Genomic DNA, 27,959 nt, shown 5'->3' with positions numbered 1-27,959 from the left:
AGTCCCCTTATTTTACTAGGCCTAGAATAGAAATTATTACTTAGCTAGGTTTTGGATTGCGAAATATAAAAGAACGATTGTAAACAAAACAAGGAATTTGTAAACACATGGAGTCAAGCGTTAATCAACCATTCTAAAACTTTTTTTCAAAGAACAATCGAAGATTAAACCAAAAATGCATATTTCGGATTGATGCTTTTCTGCGTTTTTTAAATATTTGGTTATGCTTTTTTTTTCAAAAAAATATAGTATTTTTATTCAAATTCCAATCGGTGAAACTTTTTATACTAAAGTGTGACAGCCTGCTAACCAATCATAATTCGGCATTGTCTTAATATGATTGGAATGACGTGTAACTTAAATTATGTAAAGTTGAGAGAATAAAGCTGTCACTAAGTAAAGAGAATCTGTACTACAATCACTCTTCAAAAAGCAACCTTTTTTCTCACGTAGTGTTTGAAGGTTTTATTTCTATCAAATTAGCATTTAAAAGTTGAACATTAACGCTTGGGAATAGAAGGCGCTAGATTTTAGGATTTTTGATCGAATAGGTCGAAGGCTGTGAGTGTTTCCGTATATGGTCATAGAGACAACGAATTTCGAATTCCTAGTAGGTCAGGGATCACGGTGGCGATATGTATGACCCCCCTCTAGCGGTTAATGGCACAGTGCTGTAGTGACGCGCCTCGCATAGTTTGTCTCATTCCTCGCATTCTTTGTTCACCTCCTTCGTCCAAAAGCGCAAATCAACTAAAGCATTCTAAAGACCCAGACGCATTTCGCCTCTTAAGATAACAACATTACGTAGGAGCTCATAGTTTAGATACCCCGGCGGCTGGAATTAAGGTAAGAATGCTATTTGAGTTTCAAAATCTTCGCACGATTTTCCCCGCGAAAAGGTTTCATACAAGCTGTATGAATCGTTTGAATTTTTCTCATTTTTTACCACAACCCCTTCCGGATTTTACAGCACAGAGCTACGAGCAAGCTCGAATCCAGTCAAACTTTTTGGCTGATCTATCGACGATAGAATACCGAGGTTATTTCAGTGGAATTGTAGAAACAGCCGCCAAAATTTCGTCCCCGGAGCAAGACGAACTCGAAATGGCGAATTCGCCCGACGATGACAGTAAGGCGAAGAGCCCGACTGATATGGCAAACGATGCTGAGGGCGTTTGGAGCCCAGATATAGAACAATCCTTCCAGGAAGCTTTAGCCATATATCCTCCCTGTGGGAGAAGGAAAATTATTCTCTCCGATGAAGGGAAAATGTATGGTAAGTTGAAACTATTTTGGGATTCTTGCCGCGTTGGTCCACCAGGGCTTCACTGTAGCTGCGGGCTAAGAAACTCCATCGTAGGCTGTATCGATCTCCAAACTATTCAGTTGAAATATTTCTTTGATACTATAACATTATTTAATGTAATTCTCTTCCTGAAATTCTGAGTCTTGGCTTCGTTCAAAAGAACAGTTGACGGTTTCAGTTGAGATCACGGTTGAGAGTAACTCTAAACTTGCCCGCGTTTTTAGTAGAAACCTGTTGATAGTCCTCGATAAAGATTCGAATTCCCACGCGCTTGTTGTGAGGCGATTTCCCGATTAAAGCTTCGGATTCGCGGATTCCAACGAGAGATCAAACGCTCTATTAGACGTGTGTATGTTTCGCCGGTGTAGCGTGTTTATGTTCCTCGTGCCAAATGGTAATAATGCTAGCGTTGTTCAAATCGTCCGAAGTATGTCTGCTATACCCAAATATTCAAACGTTCACCACAATCACAAAAAAAACGCGGATAGCTTATCTTCAACCTTTTTCGTAGCAAACAAAGCCTTCGATTAAATTAACACTCGATTCTCCCGTTTTTTTTCCCGCGGCACTAGACTGGCTTTCTTCGGACTTGCATTATTTGCAAGTCTTGGCAGATTTTTGCTTTGAATTCTATAAATTCACCACATGTTTATCACAAAACAATTGAATAGTCATTCCCAATATTTATAAACTTTAATTAAACTGCTAAACCGAAGTGTATCCCCGAAGAAGTACTTTTAAATTGAATTATAACCTTTTATAATCGTTCACCAATCTGAGTTAGATTTACCATTTGCCACATGGGCAAACTCTATTTTGCATGTTCAACAACAGCGAGTTATAAATAAGCGAATCTTAGGAATTAACTAACAGAAAATCTCATTAAATAGATCCATAGAAACTGTAAATTTATGAGGGTTAGCGTTTTTAAATGAGATATTTTCTCGAAATTGACTTTTGTCTCGATTTCAAAGGAACTAGGGCTTTATCTCGAGTGATATTATATATTCCCAACAATGACTTTTGTAAGAATAATTTACATAATATAGGTTTTTCACATCCCGTGGTTATAGTCTCCTCTTTTAGGCCTGTTGCCTGGATACTTCACGTTTTGACGAGTTCAAAGGCAAACAAGAATTAGCAAATAGCGAAATTTCCAATTTCTTTGTCATTGGATCACACTGTCGGGACAAAAGAGAATAATTATGCTATTGGTAAAACCAAGGCCTTGACAGCAATTAATGCACGTTTTCTGTCTCCTGGTAGTCTTTATTGTTTAAGGATTTCTTTAAACCCACTTCTAATTCGCGATTTATCATTTAAAGGCTATTTTAACGATGTTTAATGTGGATCCTGTCCATTTCATGACAAATAGCAACAACTCTCCTGTTTATTTATTCACTAAACACAAAGCTCTGGAGTGTTAAAAACTCACCACATAGAACACAGCCAGCAGTGATTCAGAAAAAGATGAAAGCCACTAAACTGACAAAGGCAATTTGATTTTTTACCTTTTCTCATGGAAATACCAAAGACAATTAAGTACTAAGACTTTCTGAATATTTCTTTTTGAAATGCTAATTAGAGAAAAGCCAATTCAGTGTCCATTGTGGAAGCCATTCAAGTGCTTGAAAAAACTTCCTTCTTTCTTTTTATTTTGTTTATTACTTTTTCTTGAATTTAATACATTGGATCTAATAAACAGATTGCTTCCCTCTTTTTATAGATTATGTAGAATTGCAATATTGTGTTTTAGCCATGACAAATTTCTTTTGGGTTATCACTTGGTAACTAACTTTCTTTCAATGGTGGCATCTGTACAAAGAAACCTGAAAACAAAGTGTAAAACAGCTTAGTCTCCTAGCAAAGGCCAGGACATAAAATTGTTGTGATTACTTTTTTGGCATTAATACAAATTTGTAATATTTTCTTTTTTGGAAATAACCATATAAGATATTTGTCACACTACAGCAATTCAAGAAGTCTGGTCTATTTTTTCATGCTATCTTTAGATTAGTGTCCCATTATTTTATTTTTGTGTTTCATGCATTTTTTTGTGAGAGATCAATCCCAGGGCATCCATTTAGAAAAAAAAACTGTTCACATGTAAGGTCATTTTTGTTTAAATTTTCCTATTTTTTTTTTTATTTTGTTGAGAACAGATTCTTGTTTGTTGAAACAACATTCAGGCTATTTCAAAAAGCAAAAAACTGTTTGAGTACTGAAAACAGTTGCATTCTCATCCTAGAATTAGGTGAAGAAGCCACCAAAGAATTCATAACTTGAAAACAGTCTTTATTTTTTTATACAGTGAAAGTGAAAACAAGTATGGTAATGAATCTTCCTTCCATTCCAATTAAATAATTTAAAAAAATGTGGTGTATAAGAGACCATAACACAGAAAATGGTAATTTATTTCTACAACACAAGCAATAAAAATGCTATTTTAAAAAAATAATCAGAGCAGCCCATGCCATCTTGAATGGCAAATTTTCTAGTTTGTATGCAAGTACTTGCGGACTTGCACTTTGTAGTACACGCTGGTAAGTGAAAATTTAAAAACTTTGCCTTACAATCCTGGTTATCCTGAGTTTTCATTTCTTTTAGGGATGGAAAATGTTGAGAACCAAATTTTGCAAAGTTGGCCATGTTTCACTATAGCCATGGCCCAAAAGCTTATTGATCCCTTATCTAACAAGCGATCAAAAAGCGTGATTACAGGCAATTGTTGTAGAATATTACAGTCAAGTGAAGTGTTGTAGAATATTATGGGCAAGATTACGGGCAAGTGTTGTAGAATGTGAACAATTGAGCAAGAGAGTATCAGTGTATGGAAAGTTAAGTATGGCCTTAGGCCAATCACAGCAACCATTGGTCCATCACACCACCAAATCACATAAAGCATCTATTTCCTTTAGCTAATTCAAGCAAGAAACTGAAGTACTTTCATTGAACTGTCATTAATAAACTATCAGACTCCAATTAAGGGGGGGGGCTATTGTGATTTTTTTTTGGTATTTAGACCATCATATCTTCAAATGTTTTCAATAACACATCTGATTGACCCTAGCTAAAAATGTTGTGTCTTTTTCCTAGGTCGCAATGAACTTATAGCTAGGTATATCAAACTGCGGACAGGCAAAACAAGAACTAGAAAACAGGTTTGTACCCTCCCATGTGCTGCTCATTATTTTAATGAATATCATATAAAGTGCAGGGTTCCTACAGATCCTTAAAATTAATGTCATGAAATTAAGAAATATCCTTTTCTAGGCCTTTAAAGTATGAATGAGGGAATTTTTTTAATGACGGGTTGTTGATTTTGTTCCACAAGTCCTGAAATTTTAAAAGCCTGAAATCGTAGGAATCCTTTTGGGATACATCAACAAAGCAGTTCTCAGTATACTGTACAATTTTCTAGATATGTCAGTCTCAATCTATTACAATATCATTACTAACTTTCAACCTTCACTCTTGAAATTCTAATAACTGTCAATTAAGTATAAAAATAAATTATACTTTGCTTTGAAAGTCTAAGGTGCTTAAGATAAACAAACAAGAAAATTAGAATTATCAGGTAGCTAGTATAATTGTCCTTATTACAGATTTCTAACATAATCTCTGTATACAACTATCTCAAAAATCTCTGGTCTGGCAATTGGCAAATCCCTTTTGTTGCTCCATCGGGCAAAATTTCTGTGTGTAATTCTAAACATTCTTGGAACCTATTTAGTGAACTTAACATGCTTCTTATTACTTGAAGCAGTTGTATCAAACAAATACCTTTGGCACAAACTCTGAATGTGTTGCTTGCCTGATAATTTCTCCTAACAGTCTGTCTGGGCGTCTCTAGCTCAGTGTGGAATATAATGAACCTGCTAATGAACTTGCTAACAAGTGGCAGGCCCGTGTCACCAATTGTTGCCTGTTCCACCATCTCAGGTTTCAAGTCACTTGCAAGTTCTAGCCAGGAAAAAGGCGCGGGAAATACAAGGCAAAATCAAGGTTTGTCATCCCCTTAATTAAATTTAAATTATGTTATACTCAGGTGTCAAGCCATATTCAAGTGTTAGCAAGGAAAACGGCCAAGGATATCCAGGGAAAATTTAAGGTTTGTTCCGTGTCTCTGGCACCCAGCACTTGTGGTAAACTAGAAGCACCTATTTAAATAAAAATACCTGTTTTCGTGGTGTCGTCAGTGTGTGTGGAATGTCATAGTTTTGTACTTGTTAAGTAACAAACTAAATATGAAATGCACCAACTTCATAAAGTAATACATTTGATTGAATTTAGTTTGAATGAGATTTTGTTGAGATTTACCATATAATTGGGACACAGTATACATTAAAACTACAACTTATTAATACTACCAACAAAAAAAAATTGTAGTCTTAATGATAATAATACCTATAAAGATATTTTGTAAGTTTCTATGCAATACAGAATTTTGGCTTTTAAGACCCAAAATAGGCCTTCTTTACTATGCTAACTCTTCCGTGTTGTCTCTTGTGTCTCTGTAAAAATGAGGAGTAAGGAGGTCTCTGCCCTCTTGACAAGTTTCCTGTCATAAATAACCTCTTCACATAGCAAAAGGTAACATTTTGGCCAGGTGTTACAAGAAACTGGAAAGTTCTTAAGTCCATTTCAGACATAATTCTTGGATGTTTTTTTCTTTGAAAATAAACTGTTCTATTTTCAAATTATCTAAACAATAATAAAGGTGGTTGATTAACATTTTTTAATGTCTCTCAAGAAAATTTTTTGTTAACATATAGCTGCTAAATTATAAGTGTGATCATGATTTCATAATGATGCTAATGAGCAATTTCTAGGTGAAATAAGCCATCAATTCACCAAGTTATTGAATACGTTTTCTTAATGTAATTGATTGTGTGTTACAATATGTTGGCCTTTGTTGAGTTGACACGATCTTGTGTGAGGACACTTAAGCTGGGGAAAATGTCCAGAATATCCTAGGTATGAGAGAGTGCAAAAGAATACAAACAAATGCAACAGAAGTAGTGTTTCAAAACCAGTTTGGTTTAATCAGAAAGAGAAAAGATAAAACTTATTGTGTTTTTCTCTTCCTCTCTCTACTTTTAAACAAGAGGTTACTCATGAATCCTATTGTTATTTGGACAAAGCACCTTTTTATAAATGTTAACCATATTTGTTTGTTGAAACAGCACTACACACCATACAAAAATGTGTTGTGTGTCAAACACTGAATAAATGTCAAATTTGTAACCCCTATGGGGGAATACCTTTCCAGCTCACAAATTGTATTTGTTGTAACCACCCTAAGGCGTAGTTTCAGTTCCATTTTATAGTTATTCTGGAATGTTCAGTACATGAATATAATAGTATTTTCCCTTGCACAAGATGAGGATAGAGATGCTAAAAGATAAGTTGTCTGTAACTCAACACATCTTCCCTCAGGATCAGGCCGCTCGGGACAAAGCACTCCAGACTATGGCCTCCATGTCCTCGGCACAAATCGTCTCTGCATCTGTGCTTCACAACAAGTCTATGGGCACTGCCTCAATGTCCGCTGGGTATGCTGCAGCCAATGAGAGCCCTTCATATCAGGTGGGTGCATTATTATTAAACAGAGAATGGTTCTTATAGGAGTTGCTGCTTATGTGTTGTGTGTTTTGCTTTAAACACATTGGTGCATCGAAAATTAGTTTATGGAAAATGAAATAAATTCATAGAATTAATTAGTACCAGCTTTTGAATAGCAAAAGGTTAACAGATACTGGGCCAACATTTTCTTCAATTTTTCTTCATTTAGTAGTCTGGTATAAATGTTTAGTGAACCTTTCCATAAAAACACTTCATCCGGTTTGAATGATTCACCCATTTTTTCTCATTCATTTTGTATTTCTGTAGTACTGGCAGCCAGGGTCAAATCAGCAGGCCGTCGGGTACAACTCTGCTAACCAGTCACCCTACGGCAGCCCTATTCAAGGTGGCATGCCAGGAAATGTGGTCTCTACTGCTACCTCCTCTAGTTCAGCTGGTGCTGTTGTCAACTCTCAAGATGAGATGGTAAATTTATTTATTAAATTTATCAATTTCAATTTATTCAAGGAGTTTTTCCTGTAAGGAAATGTACAGAAAGTTACAGTAAAAATAAATGGTAATATAAAAATTATATAAAAAATAATAATAAAATAAAAATTATTTTATGCTATTTAGCAGTTAAAGTCATTGTCATCACTGACACATATTGCTATTATATAGAATTTGGATTTATTGATGTTTATCATCACTAATACAATCACAATTATATAGAATTTGGATTTATCAGTGTCCTTGCTTGTACACTTGTAATCACTGTGCTCACCCAACGTACAGTACAAGCAAAACATGTTTAATTCTAATACAAATGCACCTTAACTGTATGCCATTTTCTGGCCCATCTATAATTCATGTTTGCTAAGGTAAATATTATTGGGTTGCCAACAGAGGACTTCTGCATTCAGTGGGTCCCCCGCCCTTGCCGCCAGCCCTCCAACTGGGGCCACGCCCTGGACAACATCCAGACAGGTTGGTCAACTGGTAAGATGATGGTGAAATATATACACAGATCCCCCCCCCCTCCCCCCAAAAAAACACTTTGAAAGGAAATTTCCTCTACAATAGAGGTCCCTGTACCTTAGTACCTTATGTGTTGAGTACGATTGATGTACTTAGGGTTTTAACACCATAAAATAAAGCAAACACTCTTTTGCCATTTCAGACCTGACTTGATCTGACTGAAGTTTGCTTTTTGTTTTGGATATTCAAAACTCTCATCATTTAAAAAAAAAAAGCAACTTTCTCTGTATTATTGATCTTTAAAGAAATAGAATAGAGCTATACATATTGTATAAAGCTGGAAATTCACCATAATTCTAGCAGTTTTAACTCACTACTGAGATGACTATTTCATTTGTATAGGGTTTCGTAGCCTAAATAACAACACTTGACCCAAGTCGGATCTATAGTATCAAAATGCTGATATCTGGTTCACTCACCATGTTCTATTGTTTTTATCAGCCTCTTCGACTGGTTGAATTCTCAGCATTTTTAGAACAACAACGCCTGGACCCTGATACAGTGAGTGCTAATCTGTGATAAATCCTGAGTTGTATTTATGCATTTTCCATGACTAATGTTTGCATGGTACTTCCCCAGTACCACAAGCATCTCTTTGTTCACTTAGGACACAACACAAACTTCTCAGATCCATTGCTGGAGGTGAGTCCAATGTCTGGTAATTTACTGTGTCCTGCCATATCCAAGAGTTACAGTAACTTTAATGTTGTTTTTAACTTTTGTAGTATTTCAATAGTAGTACATCATATTCACTTTTTATTTCCCTTTCTTTAGGCAGTGGATATTCGACAGATTTATGATAAGTTTCCAGAGAAGAAAGGAGGTTTGAAGGACATGTATGACAAAGGTCCACAGGCTGTTTTCTTTTTGGTCAAGTTTTGGGTAAGGAATCAGCCATTATAATAAAAATAACACATCTTAGTCAGAATGTCACGCTAACATGGGTCGGGGGCAAATAATATAAGTGACTATAACAGGTGGAGGGGAGGGGCTGGCCCAATGTGGAGTATGGTGTATATAGATAATAGAGAGCTTAAGCAAGTCAACACGAACGGCATCAAAAACGGCGCGCACGCTCACGAATTGCTGAAAAACGGCGTTGACGTCCGCGACAGGAAATCTAGAACGGCATTTTCCCTATTTTTACGTTCTACGCGCGCGGTCACGGACGTCAACACCGTTTTCCCAACAATTCGTCAGAGCGCGCGCCGTTTTTGATGCCGTTCGTGTTGACTTGCTTAAGCTCTCTATTACTTGCATTTGCCTTTGTCCTTGGGACTTGCTACACTAGTGCTGATGTATTTGTGTCTGTTTTCCTGCAGGCTGACCTCAATACCAATATTCACGATGAAACAGGAGCATTTTATGGCGTCTCCAGCACGTAAGTCCCAGGAGTTATTTATCAGAGATCTGCCGGGTTACTTCAACCTGATTAAGTAACAATCTCCTGTTACCTGTCTAATAGATCTTTTTGTCTTTTGCTGTTGATGTTTCCGCCATTTCCTTTGTGTATGCACCTGCTTTCAGCAGCATTATACAGTGTTCATGTCTCAGTATTCATGTCTCAGTATTCATGCTCAGTATTCATGTCTCAGTATTCATGTCTCAGTATTTATAATATTTATTATCTTTCAGGTATGAGTCGAGTGAGAATATGACTATTACCTGCTCAACGAAAGTCTGCTCATTTGGAAAACAAGTAGTGGAAAAAGTAGAGGTAAATACATTTAAATTATTATTATTATTATGTAGAGCAGTGATCTGAATAGGTAGTGGTTATTGCATTTGTTCAAAACACTGAATTTGTTCAGGTGCTGAATTTCATTGAGACTTATTGTATTATTTGGGTGCATCTTCTGTGGATTCTGCCTACATTATAAAGTGACCTGTCCTTAATTTTCATTATTTGTTACAGTTTATAGTGACATAACCTTAATTTACAGACAGAATATGGCCATTTTGAGAATGGTCGATTTGTGTATCGTATTCACCGGTCTCCGATGTGCGAGTATATGATCAACTTCATCCACAAGCTGAAGCAACTCCCAGAGAAATACATGATGAACAGTGTACTAGAGAACTTCACAATCCTGCAGGTGAGTGCAGTTATCCATAGGGAACTCTCTCTTGTAGATGATACCACCCTAAGGGATAATAAAATGTGTATAGTCCTGTGTATAGTGTGTATTATTAAAGTAAAACATCAATATAAAGGATCAACTTCAACGAGACACCAGCCACCTGAATCACACCCCTTGGGCCACACCCTGGTAACCCCTGCCCTTCGGGTCACACCCCTTGGGTTCACACTTGTAACCCCTGCCCCTTGGGTCACATCCCTTGAGTCACACCCTGGTAACCCCTGCCCCTTGGGTCACACCCCTCGGGTCACACCCTGGTAACCCCTGCCCCTTGGGTCACACCCTTGTATACCTTTTACCCTTGGGTCACACCCATTAGACCCACACCCCTCGGGTCACACCCCTTGGGTTACACCCTGGTAACCCCTGCCCCTTGGGTCACATCCCTTGGGTCACACCCTTGTATACCTTTTACCCTTGGGTCACACCCATTGGATCCACACCCCTCGGGTCACACCCCTTGGGTCCACACCCTTGTATACCTTTTACCCTTGGGTCACACCCCTCGGGTCACACCCCTTGGGTCCACACCCTTGTATACCTTTTACCCTTGGGTCACACCCATTGGATCCACACCCCTTGGGTCCACACCCTTGTATACCTTTTACCCTTGGGTCACACCCATTGGATCCACACCCCTTGGGTCCACACCCTTGTATACCTTTTACCCTTAGGTCACACCCATTGGATCCACACCCCTCGGGTCACACCCCTTGGGTCCACACCCTTGTATACCTTTTACCCTTGGGTCACACCCATTGGATCCACACCCCTTGGGTCCACACCCTTGTATACCTTTTACCCTTGGGTCACACCCCTCGGGTCACACCCCTCGGGTCACACCCTGGTAACCCTTTTTCCCTTGAGTCGCACCCCTCGGGTCACACCCTGGTAACCCTTGCCCCTAGGGTCACATCCCTTGGGTCACACCATTGTAACCCTTGCCTGTTGGGTCACACCCTAATAACCCCTGCCCCTTGAGTCCCTTTCCTGGTAACCCACTGAATGTGGTTATCCTGACATCCCACCCTCTTTGTTCCAGGTGGTTAGCAACCGTGAGACCCAGGAGACACTCTTGTGCCTGGCGTACGTGTTTGAGGTGTCAACCAGCGAGCATGGGGCCCAGCACCATATATACCGCTTGGTTAAGGACTGAAAAACTGTCTAGATGTTTTACCGCAGTGGTTGACATGCATAGGATTAGCTTTAGTAATATGCGTATAAGAACATGTCTGCCAACATTTCACTGTCTGCTTAGGGTAACACGTTGGTGGGTGGTCACAGTGGCGATAAGTGTGTGTAAACCAAACCCTCACTAATCTTACAATTGGCCGTCTGTGTGAACAGTGTTTGCACGTAGTTCTAGTGCATCGTTATACATGATGGCCGATTATTCACGCATGTCATGTGATACACCTACCACCAAACAAGGATCCATGTATGGCACAGTTTTAGTGTGCTGTGCATGTGTATAGCCTTTAACCAAACATAGTTTGGTTTATTTTATAAATATATATATATATATATAGCTATATTACAAAATATTTTCGGTCTGTGTCATTTAGAAATGAACTATTCATATGCTTGCTCTATTGGTATTATAGCTATTTTTAGGAAATCTAACTTTGTATAATCTTTTAAAACACAATTCTTGTACATTCATACTGTTTGTCATTTGAACCACTCTTAACAATTTAAACTCGAGACCTGAACATTATGAAATAACTAAGACACTCTCCCATCTTTTAAGCTGTGCAAAGAATTCTGAGTTATCATAGTAGATAACTGCTCTGTCTGTATTATATTTGTTTTGCAAAGCCTTATTGGGTTTAAAATCTTCAGTTTTTACATATTGGTCTAAGAGATGGGACAAAATAATTAATAATCCCATTCAGATATTCCATCTACATTCACTATTTCTGCACTTCTTGGTACTTCTGTACAAATTCATGTAAAAAGTACTTTCTAGTTTGTCTACTAGGCTAGCTTTGCAAAATGCAGTTTACATAACGGTTGTATTTTTAATCTTTGTAACTAAATGTGATATTTTGTATGGATCGGTAATTATGGTTATAGAAATTTATATATTATCTGCATGAATTTCAATGATTTGGTAAATGATCTAATTCTCATTTGTAGTCGATCGTAAAGGTTAAAAAATGACAAAAACAGCAAATTCCATCGTTTCGTAGGAACACTAGACGTATGCTGCAACATGCGTGAAATTTCGTTGAGCTTAATGTATGGGCTTCCTGTGTATTCTAGGCGATAGCATGGTCTCTGGGGAGGGGGTGGGGTGGGTAATGGCACATTGTATTGGGAGGGCAATAAAAAATAAAATCCATTTATGAAAACAGATTGTAGTTTTGGTATTTTCTTATATCCAATAAAAAGGCAAATAATTATTTTCTTTCGTGGATTGTTACTGCGCGGATTTTAATCGCATTGTAGTCTTGGGTTTTGCAGTAAGACGGTGTGATTAAAGTCCATTTCATTGGGGAGGATCGCTCATTTTATTTCGGCGTAAAATACCAGCTTCTTAATCGATTGAGGACAAAACTTGCGCTCATATGGATACAGAAGTTGAATGGATAGTAGGTAGACCTGTAATGTGAAAATGTCAATGCGAGCTAAATAAAGATTCACACCATTCAATTTGAGCTTTTTGTCGAAAGATTATGGTTTTCGAGGTCGATGGGGGACGCTCAATTTGATTGCTTGATTTAGCCTCGTCCCCAGGCTACGCTGTCAGCGCCATGATGCTTTGCGCTCAGACAGGGCTTTGGAAAATGAGGAATCCGCACGTCTTGTCTCTCATCTTGCTACACATGCTACTTATGGCAGACGCTTCATGCTGACTTCTCTGACTTCTGGGTGGGCAGCAAGAGCCAGTGACATCAAAGCCATGCAGAGCGTGACAAGCCCGCCGCTGAGAAGCCTAGGAACGATGCTAGGTTTGATTGACTAAGGGGCGGTCCACACTAACGCGGATTCGTTTGAATCCGTATGCTTTTTGATACGTTAAGGCCTTCCCCAATACGAATCAAAATGAATCCGTATACTTTGGTCCGTAGTGTGGACGGTCGAATCCGTATCAACATGAAAACGATGGCGTCATATCGCAGGCGCGCGCTGCTTTGAGCATGCGCATATCATAAAAATGACGTCGGACGGCTGGATCCAGTTGAACACGCTGTGAAAACGATAGTGTGGACGCGAATCAGTGATGCGTTTTCGGCGAAACGAACCCGGATATTTTTGAATCCATATTGTCGAAGACCCGATGTTCGCTAAATCCCAAATGATGGTTTTGGATTCTGGGAGGTCGCGGAACAGCGATTTCGGCAAATTAGCAAATTATTTTACTAGTTCTTGTAAATGAACTGGTACAATTTTAGTGGTGAAATATTGATAGTTTTACATTATAAAAAGGGATATAATTTTATAATTTCTATATATGTTTTAAAAAGAAATTTCCTAAATCATTCAATAGTTTCACCACGGCGCTAGAGTACTAGTACTATTTACCAGAATTAGATATTGCGCATGAAAGAATAATCTGACATCGCATACTAAATAAGAATAAGATAAGACTGCCATTTAAATGTTAGGGATAGAATATGACAATGCGCAAACTAAGTATAGCATGAAGGTAGATGTCCGAGCCAGAAAGTTTAACGAAGTTTTTTTTAAATCCCGTATTTTGTTTTTGCGTATTCTTTAATTAAAGTGAGGACCATAGAATCATACTATTGTTGTTACTTGATTATGAACTGCACTGTAGCGTGACATTTGCACTTGTAACCCCGTTGGCATGGCGACGCCGAGCCTAGAGTAACTAAAACTACGGCGCGAAGTAATATCTCAAATGCGCGATAAAAACACCTAAAGTTTATCCCTTGCAGCTCGGGAATTTACAAATGGCTTTGGCTACAGGAAGACTGACTGCTCCCCAAGGTCGCCTGCCGGCTTTGCCGGTTATTGAGCATCCAGGGTCGCGAATGTCGGATAGAGGAGATTTGTCTGTCCTTGGAAGCTCTAGAGCGTCGTCAAACGGGTATAATGAAGGCCCTTTGCCTCCGCTAAGGACAGAGAGAAAACAGAGAAACCGAGATAAAGGCAAGAACCATTCTCGAGGACAGACGTGGCCCGTCGGTGAGTGTTAAATTCTGATTCATTTTACCACGTTTTTGCAATGTTCGGTCGACTTGTTAAAGACGTAAACAATAACTTTTTCGCGCTTATCCCGGTACGGTTTCTTAAAATGCTCTTCGAGATTCGATAAAGTTTCCTAACTTGTTGTCTAATTTATAATGTAATTGAGTTCTAAATTTATATTGGGTGTTCATCGATTGGTATTTGGTAACTTTTTGATGTTATATTCATCAAACGGTGTAAAAGACATCGTCATTTCCAGCGTGAATAATTTAGGGTAATTATCCTCCATTTTGTATTTATCAGCCAATGAATCTAAGCTCCGTAATGAGTACATTTTGTCCAGATATTCACTAAAATCGCAAAAAGGGGTCGCTTGTTTACAGGTTCCGAAGTATAATGGAAAGCTATATTCCTTGTTATGTTTCTAACGCTGCTACAATAGGCCTAAATTTTGTTCTTTTTTTGTCAAAAAAAGTAAAAATTCCTTGCCAGTGTTAAAAAGCTTTTAAGGAACAAAAAAATCTTCATAGTATATTTTTACTGTTTCTTCAATGATTGCCACCACCTTTATCTACATGGCAATTCCACCATACCGCCACAATTGTTACCCGCCCCCCCATTCACAAGAATTTGCTTGATGAAAGGATGTTGGTGCATACACTAATGAGAGTGAATCAAATTTTTTGACTGATAGTCAAGGGCATGTATTGATTGCAATTTATAAAAAACCATCAACAACAACAGAAATACAAATACAAGCAGTACATACACACAGTACATCAATATATAACAGTACAAGTGACATAGGCTTTGTTATAAAAAAATAATAATCAGCCGTCTTCCCAGGATTGGCCGAGGGGGGGGGGGGGGGGTGGGGTGTGCAGTCATAGGTATCATATGGAAAAATCATAGTATTTCAATATTCCTCAACAAGAAATACCCCACTTTTTGGCCGCCAAGAGGGGTGTGTGCGCACCCTGTAAACCCCCTGTGTACGCCCCTGGTTATTTATAGAGTTATATATCAAATTATAGCACTATCAGACTGAGTACAGTTATATTGTTGAATTGTTAATTTATGCCGGGGGGGGGGGGTCCCCGTAAATGGTAAAATAGTCACATATGCTCATGGTATCCCATAGGGTGTAAACTTGCCCAAGTGCTATCCTCTAGTGTATTTTGAGCTGTTTGCCGACAAGAAATAAATTGATATGCTAACAGATTATCATGCATTGGAATAGGTACAACAAAGTACAACTAAGTCTAGAAGACCCTGCAAATTTCTTTTTTAGGGTTGTAATTTCTGTGACTTTAACCATTCAGCTATCCCTTAGGGGTAAAATCTATTTTCTCGATGAGCATATATGACTTTTTTAGGGGGGAAGCCTCTCCCAACCCCTGGTTTTAGGGGTTTTAATGAAGGAGATGGTACATTCCATTTTGTTCTTTGAATAGAACAAAGTAGGTTTACAATTGGCCTTGTGGAAATCGAGATAGAAAAAGATGGGTCACACCCTTTTGTCTCGTTGGATTCGTTGTTTCTCTCTTTTCCTCTCTGCCTTGGTGGGGTTAATTGATTACTTCCTAATTGATATTCAAGTGTTCAGTAATTGGTGTAAATATCTGTATATATGTATCTTCAATATTAAGCCATATACCTACTCATTCCGTATCCAGGGAACATCTGCAAAGAACTCTTGTGAGTATGCAGCAAATCATACCCGAGCTCGAAACATACTACAAAATTAATGAAATACTCCCTCCAGAACACACTACAAAATCAATGAAATACTCCTTCCAGAACACACTACAAAACTAATGAAATACTACCTCCAGAACACACTACAAAATTAATGAAATACTCCCTCCAGAACACACTACACAATTAATGAAATACTCCCTCCAGAACATACTACAAAATTAATGAAATACTCCCTCCAGAACACACTACAAAATTAATGAAATACTCCCTCCAGAACACACTACAAAATTAATGAAATTCTCCCTTTAGAACACACTAACTGGAGAGTTGTGCAATGCACTGTGATCCCATCGTACGTTATATGCTAACAACGATGTTCAATGTTCGCTGCGTTTATCTCGGGTCAATCCAGTTACAATCCGTAATCAGACGTGCTCTCTCGGGTTGCACTCGTGAACTTCCGTGTTCGCTGCGTTTATCTCGGGTCAATCCCGTTACATTTCGTAATCAGACGTGCTCCTCTCGGGTTTCACTCGTGAAATTCCGTGTTCGCTGTACCTCTATATCGAGACAGACCCTAATCTGCCCTAGTGCTACAAATTGCGTATCTAATTATTATAAACATACCGGCTACTGTTGTCAAATAGACTTTTGAATGCTATTTAGGATTTATGACATGTAAACTATAAACGAGTAAGGTTCTTTCAATAGTTCTCTTACTTTCGACTGATGCACCTCTCCGGTAAATTGAATTGAAAAATTTCACGTATTGAATACCTTTGAAACAGGTAATGTTACGATCCAGTTATTATATTCAACGTACAGCCGTAGTCTCAGTGAGAAAAGTTGTCGATGGGTTCTCTTCTCCAAACAGGCTGTCGTCCTCCTTCCCGGATGTACTCGCCACTCGTGATTGGTTAACAAACCAAAGACTCTGTACGTCAATCGCGTAGTTGTCATCATCATCGTCGTCATCATCCTCGCCAGGATACATGTACTTCGCAGCAATGTCCGCTGACAGCGCCAACTTCCAACCTTGTCGTTGTAACTCTTGCATAATGTAACACATCATATTTGAAGCAGAGAAGCTGTCGGTAGTTTTCCCAGACCATGGTTTCCCATTGAGTTTGAACTCCAAGAAGGCTGCCGGCGTTCTGTAGCGTCTCTCTCTTTTGATGCGCGTCGGCCAGTGGGTCTGAATAAGCTCTCTGACTGTAGCGAAAATCTCCGAGGTTGCGTTAACCAGGCGTAACTTGTTAGCGCCCACCGGGCAAAGGCACATAGAACTTACATTCATTGGCTTACACTTCTGGAAGACTAACATGTCTTTGTTCATGCTATGTTTGGAGAAGGCGGCGCCAGTAATGATCTTCCAGCTGCTCGATTGCAATTCTTCAATCAGTCGACATATAACAAGTCTGGACATAGCACTCTGCTTGCGTTTCCTAGACCACCAAGGCGATCCAGCTAGGGTAAACCCATAACATGCAACGTACTCCTTCTCATCTTTGATCCCTCCGCGCCACATCCACGTCTCTTGTAGTACCTTGCGCACAATTGTTATCGCCTCAGATTGTGCGTCGATTATCAAGACACCACTCTTTCCGTACAGGCAAATCCCCATAAAGGTATTCTCATCCTTCGACTCCTTTACCTTAGGTCTGAACAAGAAACTGTCTGCCTTACAGCGCAGGTTCAATCGGCAGTAGAGCTCCAGGTTATATTTCCTGTGAAAGAGCCCAAACAGCTGTGTCATCAGGAGTCTTGCAGGCATTGAGAGTATCTTCCCATGCCAGGGTTTGCCTTTCAGTTGCAACTCAAGCGTGTTTTCCTCCTCCTTGCTCTCTTTTATTCCTTTATCCCAATATTTGAGGATCAGTTCTTTTATCCGAGCATAAAACGGACTCGGAATATTAACAAATAAGATCGTGTCAACACTGCTAAGCGAGACACAAGGGTAGTCCAACTCGCTATGTTGGCCACTCCCTCGGATAAAAAACCACTGGGAGAAGACAAACCGCCTCGAGAGGTCGGCTACCCCTGCAAGAAGCCATCCATTTTTATCTAAACTTTGGATGATCTTAGACAAGACACGGATCTCCCTGGCAGGGCAATAGAACCCTTGCTTGTTATACCCAAAAGGAAATTCCTGTAGGGTCCACGAGTGGCCGTGCTTTTGTGGTGTCTCATCTTTGATTCCTTGTTCCCATGATTCTGTGATGGCTTCCTGGATGATTATTTGCTCGTCTTTCCCGCCATTAATCAGATGGATTGTTGCGGGCTTTACCGCAGTGACGCACAGGTAGTTCGGTGGGGATTGAAGTTCGTCGCTTTCTTTGCCTTGCCGGGAGTCTGAAGTTCCCATTGTCTTGCTATTTCTGTTGATAAACAAAATAATAAAAACAAATTGTATAGAGGGTGACAATATCCACAGGTAATTTACACATGGCTTTCCTACAGTTGTAAACATTAATAGAGAACAAAATTAAAGAAACAAGCCTGAAACATCAAAGGAATTTTATCAAAGGTATACAGTATGATGATATCAACATTATTTTTTCAACAAATTGTTCAAATTTTTTTTCAAAATTTTCAAAATATTGAGATCACGACAATTTTCTAGGGATCAGGGATCATTTACATTCTCCAAACATGTACGGGATCACAAGATTTATATGGGATCAGGGATCACCATTTCACCCAATTTTGGGATCACGCGCCATTTTCTTTAACCCTGGGATTGGGTCACTTAAAAAAAAACTCGTTACTACCCTGTTTTACTGTAAACGTGACTCAACCTTTGCAAATTGGTAATATTATAATCAGTCGGATTTTCTCAAGTTCCTGACATAGTTGTTCAGAAAAAATAACTGATGATTGTAACTAAACCGTTTTACAACTCAAATGCTAGAACACAAGCGTATAAAATTTAAATCTATCAGTCACGTTAAAATTGTCATTTTCGTTTGCTGTGTTTATAGTTTCAATTACACACATTTGCAACTTTATTAATATCGTGCTAAGGTACTACGGTTTCTTGACGGAAGCTCGTTTTTTTTTTCTGTTTTTTACTTAAGGAAACGTTCTTATGTGTACATATGTCATTTCGATGAATGAAAATAAAGTCGTGAGCTGCCATGTCATATCCCGTTAAAATAAGTTGTTTCCTTCCCCGAAAATCTAGTTCAAGTAAGCTTTGTGAAAACAGCTTTGACATTGCATTGCTGAGCTCAGCAGTACTATAATACCATGTTGTGCAATACTCGTGTTATAATAGACAACAGTACTTGTCTTTTGTGTTTTTTTTTTGGTCAACAGGGCAGCAATGCTTTGCGATTCTGCAATTGATTGACATTTCTCCGGCAAAATAAATGCCAATTTCACTTGCCAACTTCAGAATTTCAGATTAGAATAAAATTGATTTAATTTAAATTGTATGCACGCAGACCTTTGATACTCTCGTTCGATTTATTATTAAAAACTTTCCATAAAAATAGTGTGATATTAAATATCGTGAAAAAAGTGAACATTTCTAGACTTTGAAATTTCATATTATGTCTGTGATGTTGGCGTTTAAAAACAAACACATTTGAAGAAATGACATTAAGAAATGATGTTTCTTCTTGACAATTTGAACCCACACAGTGCACGATATTAGTATTCTATCCGACTCAGGAGATGATTAAATTGCATATTGTTCTGTGTTGGGCTGTTATTTTGTCATCTCGAAACAGCACCTCTCGGCTTGACTTTGATAGCAAAGATCCAATTACCTTTCCAAGGTTTAATAAGCCGACATATAACATCATTTTCAAAAACTTTATATTACTACCCCCAACCAATGGCGCAGACATATAAAAGCTCTGCGTTTTTGCCATTTTTTTAAATACCGAATGTTCAATATCCACTTTAATTGAATTTAGGCTTTTCCCTTTTGCGTATTATTATATTGCACATTTTAATTTCCTATAAAATTTGTCAAATTGTCAATATGCCGTTCGCATTACATGAATGTTAATCTGCTGTGCAAGTTTTCGAGGCGAGGAAGAAGACACAAATAGAATCATTCCAGCAACCTTACCGAAAATGAAAATGAAAGAGTATAGTGGTAGTATCAAGGTGTTGAGCAGCCTGTTAACAAAATAACTACAAAATCCACAGAAGTGCGTGTCTCACACCATGTATTAAAACCGTGACAACAAGGATGCGCCTACACTCTATAACAACGGCCGTTATTTTTCAAAGACTACCATTTATCTATTTTTGTTCTTAATTTTCATTGTCAACCAAGCCCCCAAAGAAAATGATATAAATTTGTTTGATTCTTACGTGCGCGCGCGTGTGGGAATCTTTTCAAACTCTGTCTTTAATAATTCATTTTATATTATTGAAACCTTTTGCTCTATCTAAATAAATTGCTTGTAAGCATACTTCAGCCCTCTTTTGTACGCATTCGCACTCTAAACAAGCTAAGTGACACTTTAAAAACAAACTTTTTAGATTCATTTTTGGTGACGGCTCTATAATATCTAGAATCGCAAATAAAATAAAATAAAAACAAATGCATGCTTTTGTTTCACATTTTTTTTACTTAAATTTTCTGTTTTAATTTTAAGGACTTTTTGTCTTAATTAATGGAATAACCTTGGTTTCATTTTACCAAAGACTGTCAAAGATTAGTATAGATTATTTTACATTGCGCTATGTGTATGTGATAACATATATCCTTTGTACGGCATTGTTTGACATTGGCTTGCATTTTTTCTAATGCATTTTTCTGCAATAATACCAGAAACATAAGCTCAATATCATCTTATATTAAAGTGCGAGGATGATATGGCTTTTCACCTCTAAAAATTCCTCAAAAAACTTTTTCCGGTACAAAATTGATGTCTTTAATAAAGTGTGTTTTCCGTATTTATCCACCGATGTTGCGTCGAGGTAGTGAAGTTGGTCGTTTCAAGTAATCTTGCTTTTTCTTTTAATACTCTATTCAAATACGCCAGAAACTCGCTCTTACTTAAAGCCTATTGTTCAGCTGTCAGTCTCGACTGTTGGGATGATTTTGAGATATTGATTCTTTGCCCGCCATTCTCAAAGACTAAACGAGGCGGTTCATTTTAGTAGATTGCATGATACCGTTCCCCTTCAAGCGAAGGTAACGAGTCCTATTGTTCGTACATCCACAGCGGCTTCCACAGCGGCAATGGATTATAGCCATCCTTACAGTCCTTAGTTCCATATATTGTCACTTTTATATTAAAAGTCCTTGCCACCTGTCTACATGATAAAGCTATCTTAACTCGACTTTTGCTATTTCTATATTTCACGTTAGCAGATTTCAAGATTTCTAATGCAGCCATTTTGGTTGAGTGATATTTTATCACCAATTTGATTGTATTTTCCCATGCAATCTTAAAAGGATCGAAAATTTATTCTTTTCTTTTGCAAATAGTGTCATGACTAAAGCTTCAAATTAAAAGAAATCTACAAATTTTTAGCTCAGCATTTGATCCAAAGACCCCGGAGGTATAAATAGACATACTAGCTCAGGAGTATTGATCGCTTGCTTACCCTCAAAGTTTCCCAGGAATCGAAGTTTAATGGCTTATGTTCGCAGCTACATACATCTTTCCTGTCTTCCCATCAAATGATAATTCTTCCGATTTGAGGGTCTTTTAGTGGCAGCAAGTATGCGTAGTCATATTCTATTGTTCCGTCTCTGATGTCACTTCGAATCGAGAAAATTATTTTTTAATACAATTTATGGCTTGACGTCATACCTTCGCATCTGTTTGCAATGGGAAGCGAAAAAGAATCTTTTTAGATGCAAATATGGATCTGCTCTCCCGGGTTGTGCATATCTATACCTTTATTTTAAAAGGGTTGTTATAATAAAATCTGCGCACTTGTATAAAGTGCATCGTGTGGCTTTTTCTGGGGCTCTCGGGCAAACTCATTAAGCTGAAATGTTATTCAAAGTTGGAATTAGAGCGAGCCTTGCGTGGTTTATAGGCCCAAAGCAGAGAGGTGGAGAGGGAAGCTTTTACCGTGTCTATGTGGTGAATTTACTCGACAAAGTCATTTGCATTTGTTTTTTGGGTTTCTTTTATACTACGAACCCAGAACAGTCACCAGTAATAAAAACAACAAACAACAACAAAACCTTTGTGGCAAATTTGGTTAGGAAAAAATATATTCTAAATGTATTCTAGAGTATAATAAAAACTGACATTTCCACATTTTACTGGGAGAAATCCGTATTTGAGAAGATCTGAATGATTTTGTCAATTTATTTGATTGATATATCATTATTTAACTTGATTACTTGATATATTTGTCAAATATGATTGTAAAAATTAAAAGAGTTTTATGAATTCTGTAATGTTGACACATTTGGAAACTTACAAAAATTGAAATGAATGATTTCAAAACTAAGTCATTAGCGCGAAATGATTGTTACTATGACAACAATTGTTAGTTGCCTGTCTTTCTTTTTGAGGTCAAGAGAAGAACCTGGGTCGAACAGATGGTGGGAGCTCTACCCAGTCCCTGACTCGCCGCACGGTTGAAGAGGTTAGTATAATCCCAAGCTAACAAACTGCCGTTTTTATGCGACAATGACGTCAATCCAACCAATAAGATCGTAACAGATGGCAACAGGAAGTTGAGTATTGTAAACTTCTAATACACTGCAGCATTTAGTTTTTGGGATCCCGCAGGCTAAAACACGAGGTTCTGCTATAAAAGGGTAAACTCCTCCCTCACACGGGCTTGATTTGCAATTATAACAAGAACGCTGCCACGCTAGGATTCCCACATTATAAGTCTCCTGTAAAATTGCTTATCTCTGATCCTCAGTCGGTTGGAATAAAACTATTTTTGCACAGGTAACAAGACAGTTGTGTTAAGAGTTGATAAATTAGTGATTCGCTGTCCACTTCATTTTTGGTGTAAATAAAATATAAAATTTGAATTTAGCGCTCGGAGCAACTGTCTTGACATGTTGACTTATTGACGGCTGAATGATAACTGATTGTTTTTGAGCTGACCCTTTTATAGCGAAACCTCGTGTTTAAGTATTTGCCGTTTCAAATCGTATTATGTAAACGTTGTGTGATGTGCCCTGGTTGTATTTTTTTATCTCTTTGACAGCTGGAAGAATTAATCAAGGATAAGTTAACTACGGGATTTTTTGGTGTACGTCAAGCTTTCCGAGCGAACGACCCACGTGGCCGCGGAAGTGTCTCACGGTAAGATGCCAATGAGTGATCCAGAAGCGAGCGGCTACCATAGCGGCACATGAAATAGAGACAAACGGCCAGATGTTTTTGTCTTAGTATTTTACACCTTTGTTTTCAAAGAAAAATATTTTTGCCTCGTATAAGCCAATGACCTATTCTAATTCAGACACAGGTAAACTCCAAGTTCAGAGTGAGTTTTGATGTATTCATAATGAGTTTTCATAATGATGTTTCTCGTACTTCTTTTGTATCAGTTAACATATGGAGTTGTGCACGTCGAAATGTTTATCGGGGAAAATGTCTAAGTCGAATAAATATACATTCTTATCTGTTGTTTAAGCTTTCTACGTTGTTTGATGGAAGTTACAGGTCATTTTCTTTGCTTTTTGGGGAGTTGCTGAGCTTAGGGTACCTGTGATTCAGACATGCTGAGAGTAACTGCCCCGTTAACCAATATCGCTAATAAATAAATAAAAATATAAAAACGAGCCTGAATGAGCTTGGGATGGAAAAAGAAAAAGCAAGATGTTTACCTTGTTCAGAAAAACAAATAATCCAACTATAGATTACGTTCTCCTGATACTTTTGTTAAGGTATTCACCGTAAGGGTAATTAAAAGAGATTGATGATTGTGTTTCCGTTGTTATTTTGTTCTACAGGGAAGCCTTTACGACGATTTTGTATCACCTTTGTGGTTATGTCAGTCCGTCTTTAGTCAGCAGTCTTCTACAAAGGTACGAATACGAATCGCAACTTTTACACTGTGATGCTGTGATGTGATGCTACTGTCAATGTACTGTGAATCTACTGTCAATATGCTGTGAATTTATTGTTAATTTGCTGTAAATCTACTGTAAATGTGTAGCAAATCCGCTGTAAATGAACACTGCCATTCTCCTTTAAATGAACTGTAAATGTACTCTCAATATGATGTGAATCTTTTGTAAATATGCTGTGAATCTATTGTTAATTTGCTGTAAATCTACTGTAAATGTGTAGCAAATCCGCTGTAAATGAACACTGCAATCCTCCTTCAAATGGACTGTAAATGTTCTCTGAATATGCTTCGAATTAAAAGTCAATGTGCTGTGTATCTATTGTAAACTGTAAAATATGCTGCATAGCTACAGTCAATATGATGTAAATCTCCTGTAAATTGTATTAGCTATTGTATTAGCATCTATTGTGAGAAATGTAAATGCCAAATAAATGTAAAATGTACTCTAAATACACCGTGATGTTACAAGATAGCATTTTCAAAAAGCAGGATTTGGTACTTTCGAATAATAACCGAATAATGAGAACTGGCTGACATCATTTGCGCAAAATATCTAATAGAAAATGTTCAATCGAATATAGTAATGAGAAGAGGAACGAAATAACTATTTACCTGAATCATTCATGCATTCATGATTTAATCCAATATTTGTTGTACAGGATTGGCGTAGAGTCGCCGTCTTCTATATCATTTGACGATTTCATCTCCCATTTCAGAGACAACGAGGTAAATTGTACGACTGCATTAATTTGTTTCATGTCATGCGAGAAGTGGTGGGGGATGGGTGGGTAAAAATATGTCGCTGGTATGTACGAAGGAATCAACTACAGAAATACTCAATGAATAGCTTTTTTGTAATTTTCATGTTCAGGTTGTACAAAAAGAATGGCTAGACCCAGTCCTTCGTCCCGTAAGACAGGGTGCTCACCTTCCGGCTAATCAACTAAGAGACAACCAACGAGAACGCTCCAATGTTGAGCAGCACGAGAAAAGAAAACAAGGCCTCAGAAAGACTCCCCCTGTATTTTACACCGCGCTGCAAGTATTCCCATTACTGAAGAGGAAGGCCCAGGGGGGGTTAGGCGCGTTCGCGAGGTTCCTTCCTGACTCGTGTTTTGATGTTGACGGAATAGTACTGAAGCCCCAACTTAGACAGGTGAGTACACTGGTAAACACGACCAGTACATGTACTCATAAAGACATTAGTTTTTCACCTCGATAACTCAATTACGGTTGCTCACTCTGAACCTTCCCCCGCCAGGCGTATTTTAGTAGATTTCTTTATTCTTTATTGAAAAATGAGAACAGTAGAAACCTGTAAATTGTACGGCTTTGAGATTTCCCAATTAGAATATCGGCAGTAATCCCTAATCAGTAAGTCACAAGCACACATCGACTTTTTGCGAAAATTATGTGGCAGACAAACCCGACCGTGGACAAATTCTACATACCCCTCTATCCGACCGCGGACAAATTCTACACACCTCTCTACCCAACCCTGAACAAATTCTACACACCTCTCTATCCGACCGTGTACAAATCTACATACCTCTCTATCCGACCGTGTACAGATCTACATACCTCTCTATCCGACCGTGTACTGACTTACATACCTCTCTATCCGACCGTGTACAAATCTACACACCTCTCTATCCGACCGTGTACAAATCTACATACCTCTCTATCCGACCGTGTACAAATCTACATACCTCTCTATTCGACCGTGTACAAATCTACATACCTCTCTGTCCGACCGTGTACAAATCTACACACCTCTCTATCCGACCGTGTACAAATCTACATACCTCTCTATCCTACCGTGTACAAATTCTACACACCTTTCTATCCGACCGTAGACAAATCTACATACCTCTCTATCCTACCGTGGACAAATTCTACACACCTTTCTATCCGACCGTAGACAAATCTACACATCTTTCTATCCGACCGTGGACAAATTCTACACACCTTTCTATCCGACCGTGTACAAATTCTACACACCTTTCTATCCGACTGTAGAAAAATCTACACACCTCTCTATCCGACCGTGTACAAATCTACACACCTCTCTATCCGACCGTGTACAAATCTACATACCTCTCTATCCGACCGTGTACAAACCTACACACCTCTCTATCCGACCGTTTACAAATCTACATACCTCTCTGTCCGACCGTGTACAAATTCTACACACCTTTCTATCCGACCGTAGACAAATCTACATACCTCTCTATCCTACCGTGGACAAATTCTACACACCTTTCTATCCGACCGTAGACAAATCTACACATCTTTCTATCCGACCGTGGACAAATTCTAAACACCTTTCTATCCGACCGTGTACAAATTCTACACACCTTTCTATCCGACCGTGGACAAATTCTAAACACCTTTCTATCCGACCGCGGACAAATTCAACACACCTCTCTACCCGACCGTGAACAAATTCTACACACCTCTCTATCCGACCGTGTTTAAATCTACATACCTCTCTATCCGACCGTGGACAAATTCTACACACCTTTCTATCCGACCGTAGACAAATCTACACATCTTTCTATCCGACCGTGGACAAATTCTACACACCTTTCTATCCGACCGTGTACAAATTCTACACACCTTTCTATCCGACTGTAGAAAAATCTACACACCTCTCTATCCGACCGTGTACAAATCTACACACCTCTCTATCCGACCGTGTACAAATCTACATACCTCTCTATCCGACCGTGTACAAACCTACACACCTCTCTATCCGACCGTTTACAAATCTACATACCTCTCTGTCCGACCGTGTACAAATTCTACACACCTTTCTATCCGACCGTAGACAAATCTACATACCTCTCTATCCTACCGTGGACAAATTCTACACACCTTTCTATCCGACCGTAGACAAATCTACACATCTTTCTATCCGACCGTGGACAAATTCTAAACACCTTTCTATCCGACCGTGTACAAATTCTACACACCTTTCTATCCGACCGTGGACAAATTCTAAACACCTTTCTATCCGACCGCGGACAAATTCAACACACCTCTCTACCCGACCGTGAACAAATTCTACACACCTCTCTATCCGACCGTGTTTAAATCTACATACCTCTCTATCCGACCGTGGACAAATTCTACACACCTTTCTATCCGACCGTGGACAAATTCTACACACCTCTCTACCCGACCGTGGACAAATTCTACATACCCCTCTATCCGACCGCCGACAAATTCTACACATCTCTCTACCCGACTGTGAACAAATTCTACACACCTCTCTATCCGACCGTGTACAAATCTACATACCTCTCTATCCGACCGTGGACAATTTCTACACACCTCTCTACCCGACCGTGGACAAATTCTACACACCTCTCTATCCGACCTTGTACAAATCTACGTACATCTCTATCCGACCGTGTACAAATCTACATACCTCACTATTCGACCGTGTGCAAATCTACATACCTCTCTATCCGACCGTGTACAGATCTACATACCTCTCTATCCGACTGTGTACAAATCTACACACCTCTCTATCCGACCGTGTACAAATCTACATACCTCTCTATCCGACCGTGTACAAATCTACATACCTCTCTATCCGACCCTGTACAGATCTACACACCTCTCTATCCGACCGTGTACAAATCTACATACCTCTCTATCCGACCGTGTACAAATCTACACACCACTCTATCCGACCGTGTACAAATCTACATACCACTCTATCCGACCGTGTACAAATCTACATACCTCTCTGTCCGACCGTGTACAAATTTACATACTTCTCTATCCGACCGTGTACAAATCTACACACCTCTCTATCCGACCGTGTACAAATCTACATACCTCTTTGTCCGACCGTGTACAAATTCTACACACCTTTCTATCCGACCGTGGACAAATCTACATACCTCTCTATCCGACCGTGGACAAAATCTACACACCCTTCTATCCGACCGTGGACAAATCTACATACCTCTCTATCCAACCGTGGACAAAATCTACACACCTTTCTATCCGACCGT

At 38.7% G+C, this 27,959-nt stretch overlaps 3 protein-coding genes across 5 annotated transcripts in view; 2 read left to right on the top strand and 1 right to left on the bottom strand.

Annotated features, from left to right (window-relative positions):
* The first annotated feature begins 455 nt into the window (after positions 1 to 455).
* LOC5508260 (transcriptional enhancer factor TEF-1) lies at positions 456 to 12,406 on the top strand. Of its 3 annotated transcripts, none has more exons than XM_048722502.1 (14): positions 456 to 846; positions 971 to 1,276; positions 4,403 to 4,467; positions 5,355 to 5,417; positions 6,746 to 6,895; positions 7,199 to 7,357; positions 7,778 to 7,858; positions 8,351 to 8,410; positions 8,489 to 8,551; positions 8,684 to 8,791; positions 9,232 to 9,290; positions 9,545 to 9,626; positions 9,853 to 10,005; positions 11,093 to 12,406. In XM_048722502.1, exons 2-14 carry the CDS (start codon positions 1,105 to 1,107, stop codon positions 11,204 to 11,206), a joined length of 1,329 nt encoding a protein of 442 aa, XP_048578459.1. In that variant the 5' UTR covers positions 456 to 846; positions 971 to 1,104; the 3' UTR covers positions 11,207 to 12,406. The 3 variants fall into 3 exon arrangements, with proteins under 3 accessions (XP_048578459.1, XP_048578458.1, XP_048578457.1); XM_048722501.1 differs by lacking the exon at positions 5,355 to 5,417 and adding an exon at positions 5,249 to 5,311 and having other exon boundaries at positions 7,778 to 7,870; XM_048722500.1 differs by having other exon boundaries at positions 459 to 846; positions 7,778 to 7,870.
* Positions 12,407 to 13,858: 1,452 nt separating this feature from the next.
* Positions 13,859 to 27,959, top strand: part of LOC5508264 (EF-hand calcium-binding domain-containing protein 6) — a 38,235-nt gene continuing 24,134 nt past the window's right edge. The window contains exons 1-6 of the mRNA XM_048722499.1: positions 13,859 to 14,205; positions 22,412 to 22,485; positions 23,065 to 23,162; positions 23,813 to 23,887; positions 24,591 to 24,657; positions 24,803 to 25,087. Coding sequence (XP_048578456.1) covers positions 13,971 to 14,205; positions 22,412 to 22,485; positions 23,065 to 23,162; positions 23,813 to 23,887; positions 24,591 to 24,657; positions 24,803 to 25,087 — 834 coding nt within the window. The 5' untranslated portion in view covers positions 13,859 to 13,970. The remainder of the gene's footprint in view (positions 14,206 to 22,411; positions 22,486 to 23,064; positions 23,163 to 23,812; positions 23,888 to 24,590; positions 24,658 to 24,802; positions 25,088 to 27,959) is intronic.
* On the bottom strand, positions 14,883 to 21,643 carry LOC5508265. The gene is made up of 2 exons (XM_032377055.2): positions 21,484 to 21,643; positions 14,883 to 18,287 (listed from the first exon to the last, which is right to left on the bottom strand). The coding sequence occupies exon 2, from the start codon at positions 18,272 to 18,274 to the stop codon at positions 16,724 to 16,726; it is 1,551 nt and encodes a 516-aa protein (XP_032232946.2). The 5' UTR covers positions 18,275 to 18,287; positions 21,484 to 21,643; the 3' UTR covers positions 14,883 to 16,723.

Source organism: Nematostella vectensis, chromosome 15 (assembly GCF_932526225.1).
Source record: "Nematostella vectensis chromosome 15, jaNemVect1.1, whole genome shotgun sequence".
Taxonomy (NCBI): Eukaryota; Metazoa; Cnidaria; class Anthozoa; order Actiniaria; family Edwardsiidae; genus Nematostella; species Nematostella vectensis.
The sequence above is the reverse complement of the archived record's forward strand: the minus strand, read 5'-3'. Positions and strand labels throughout refer to the sequence as shown.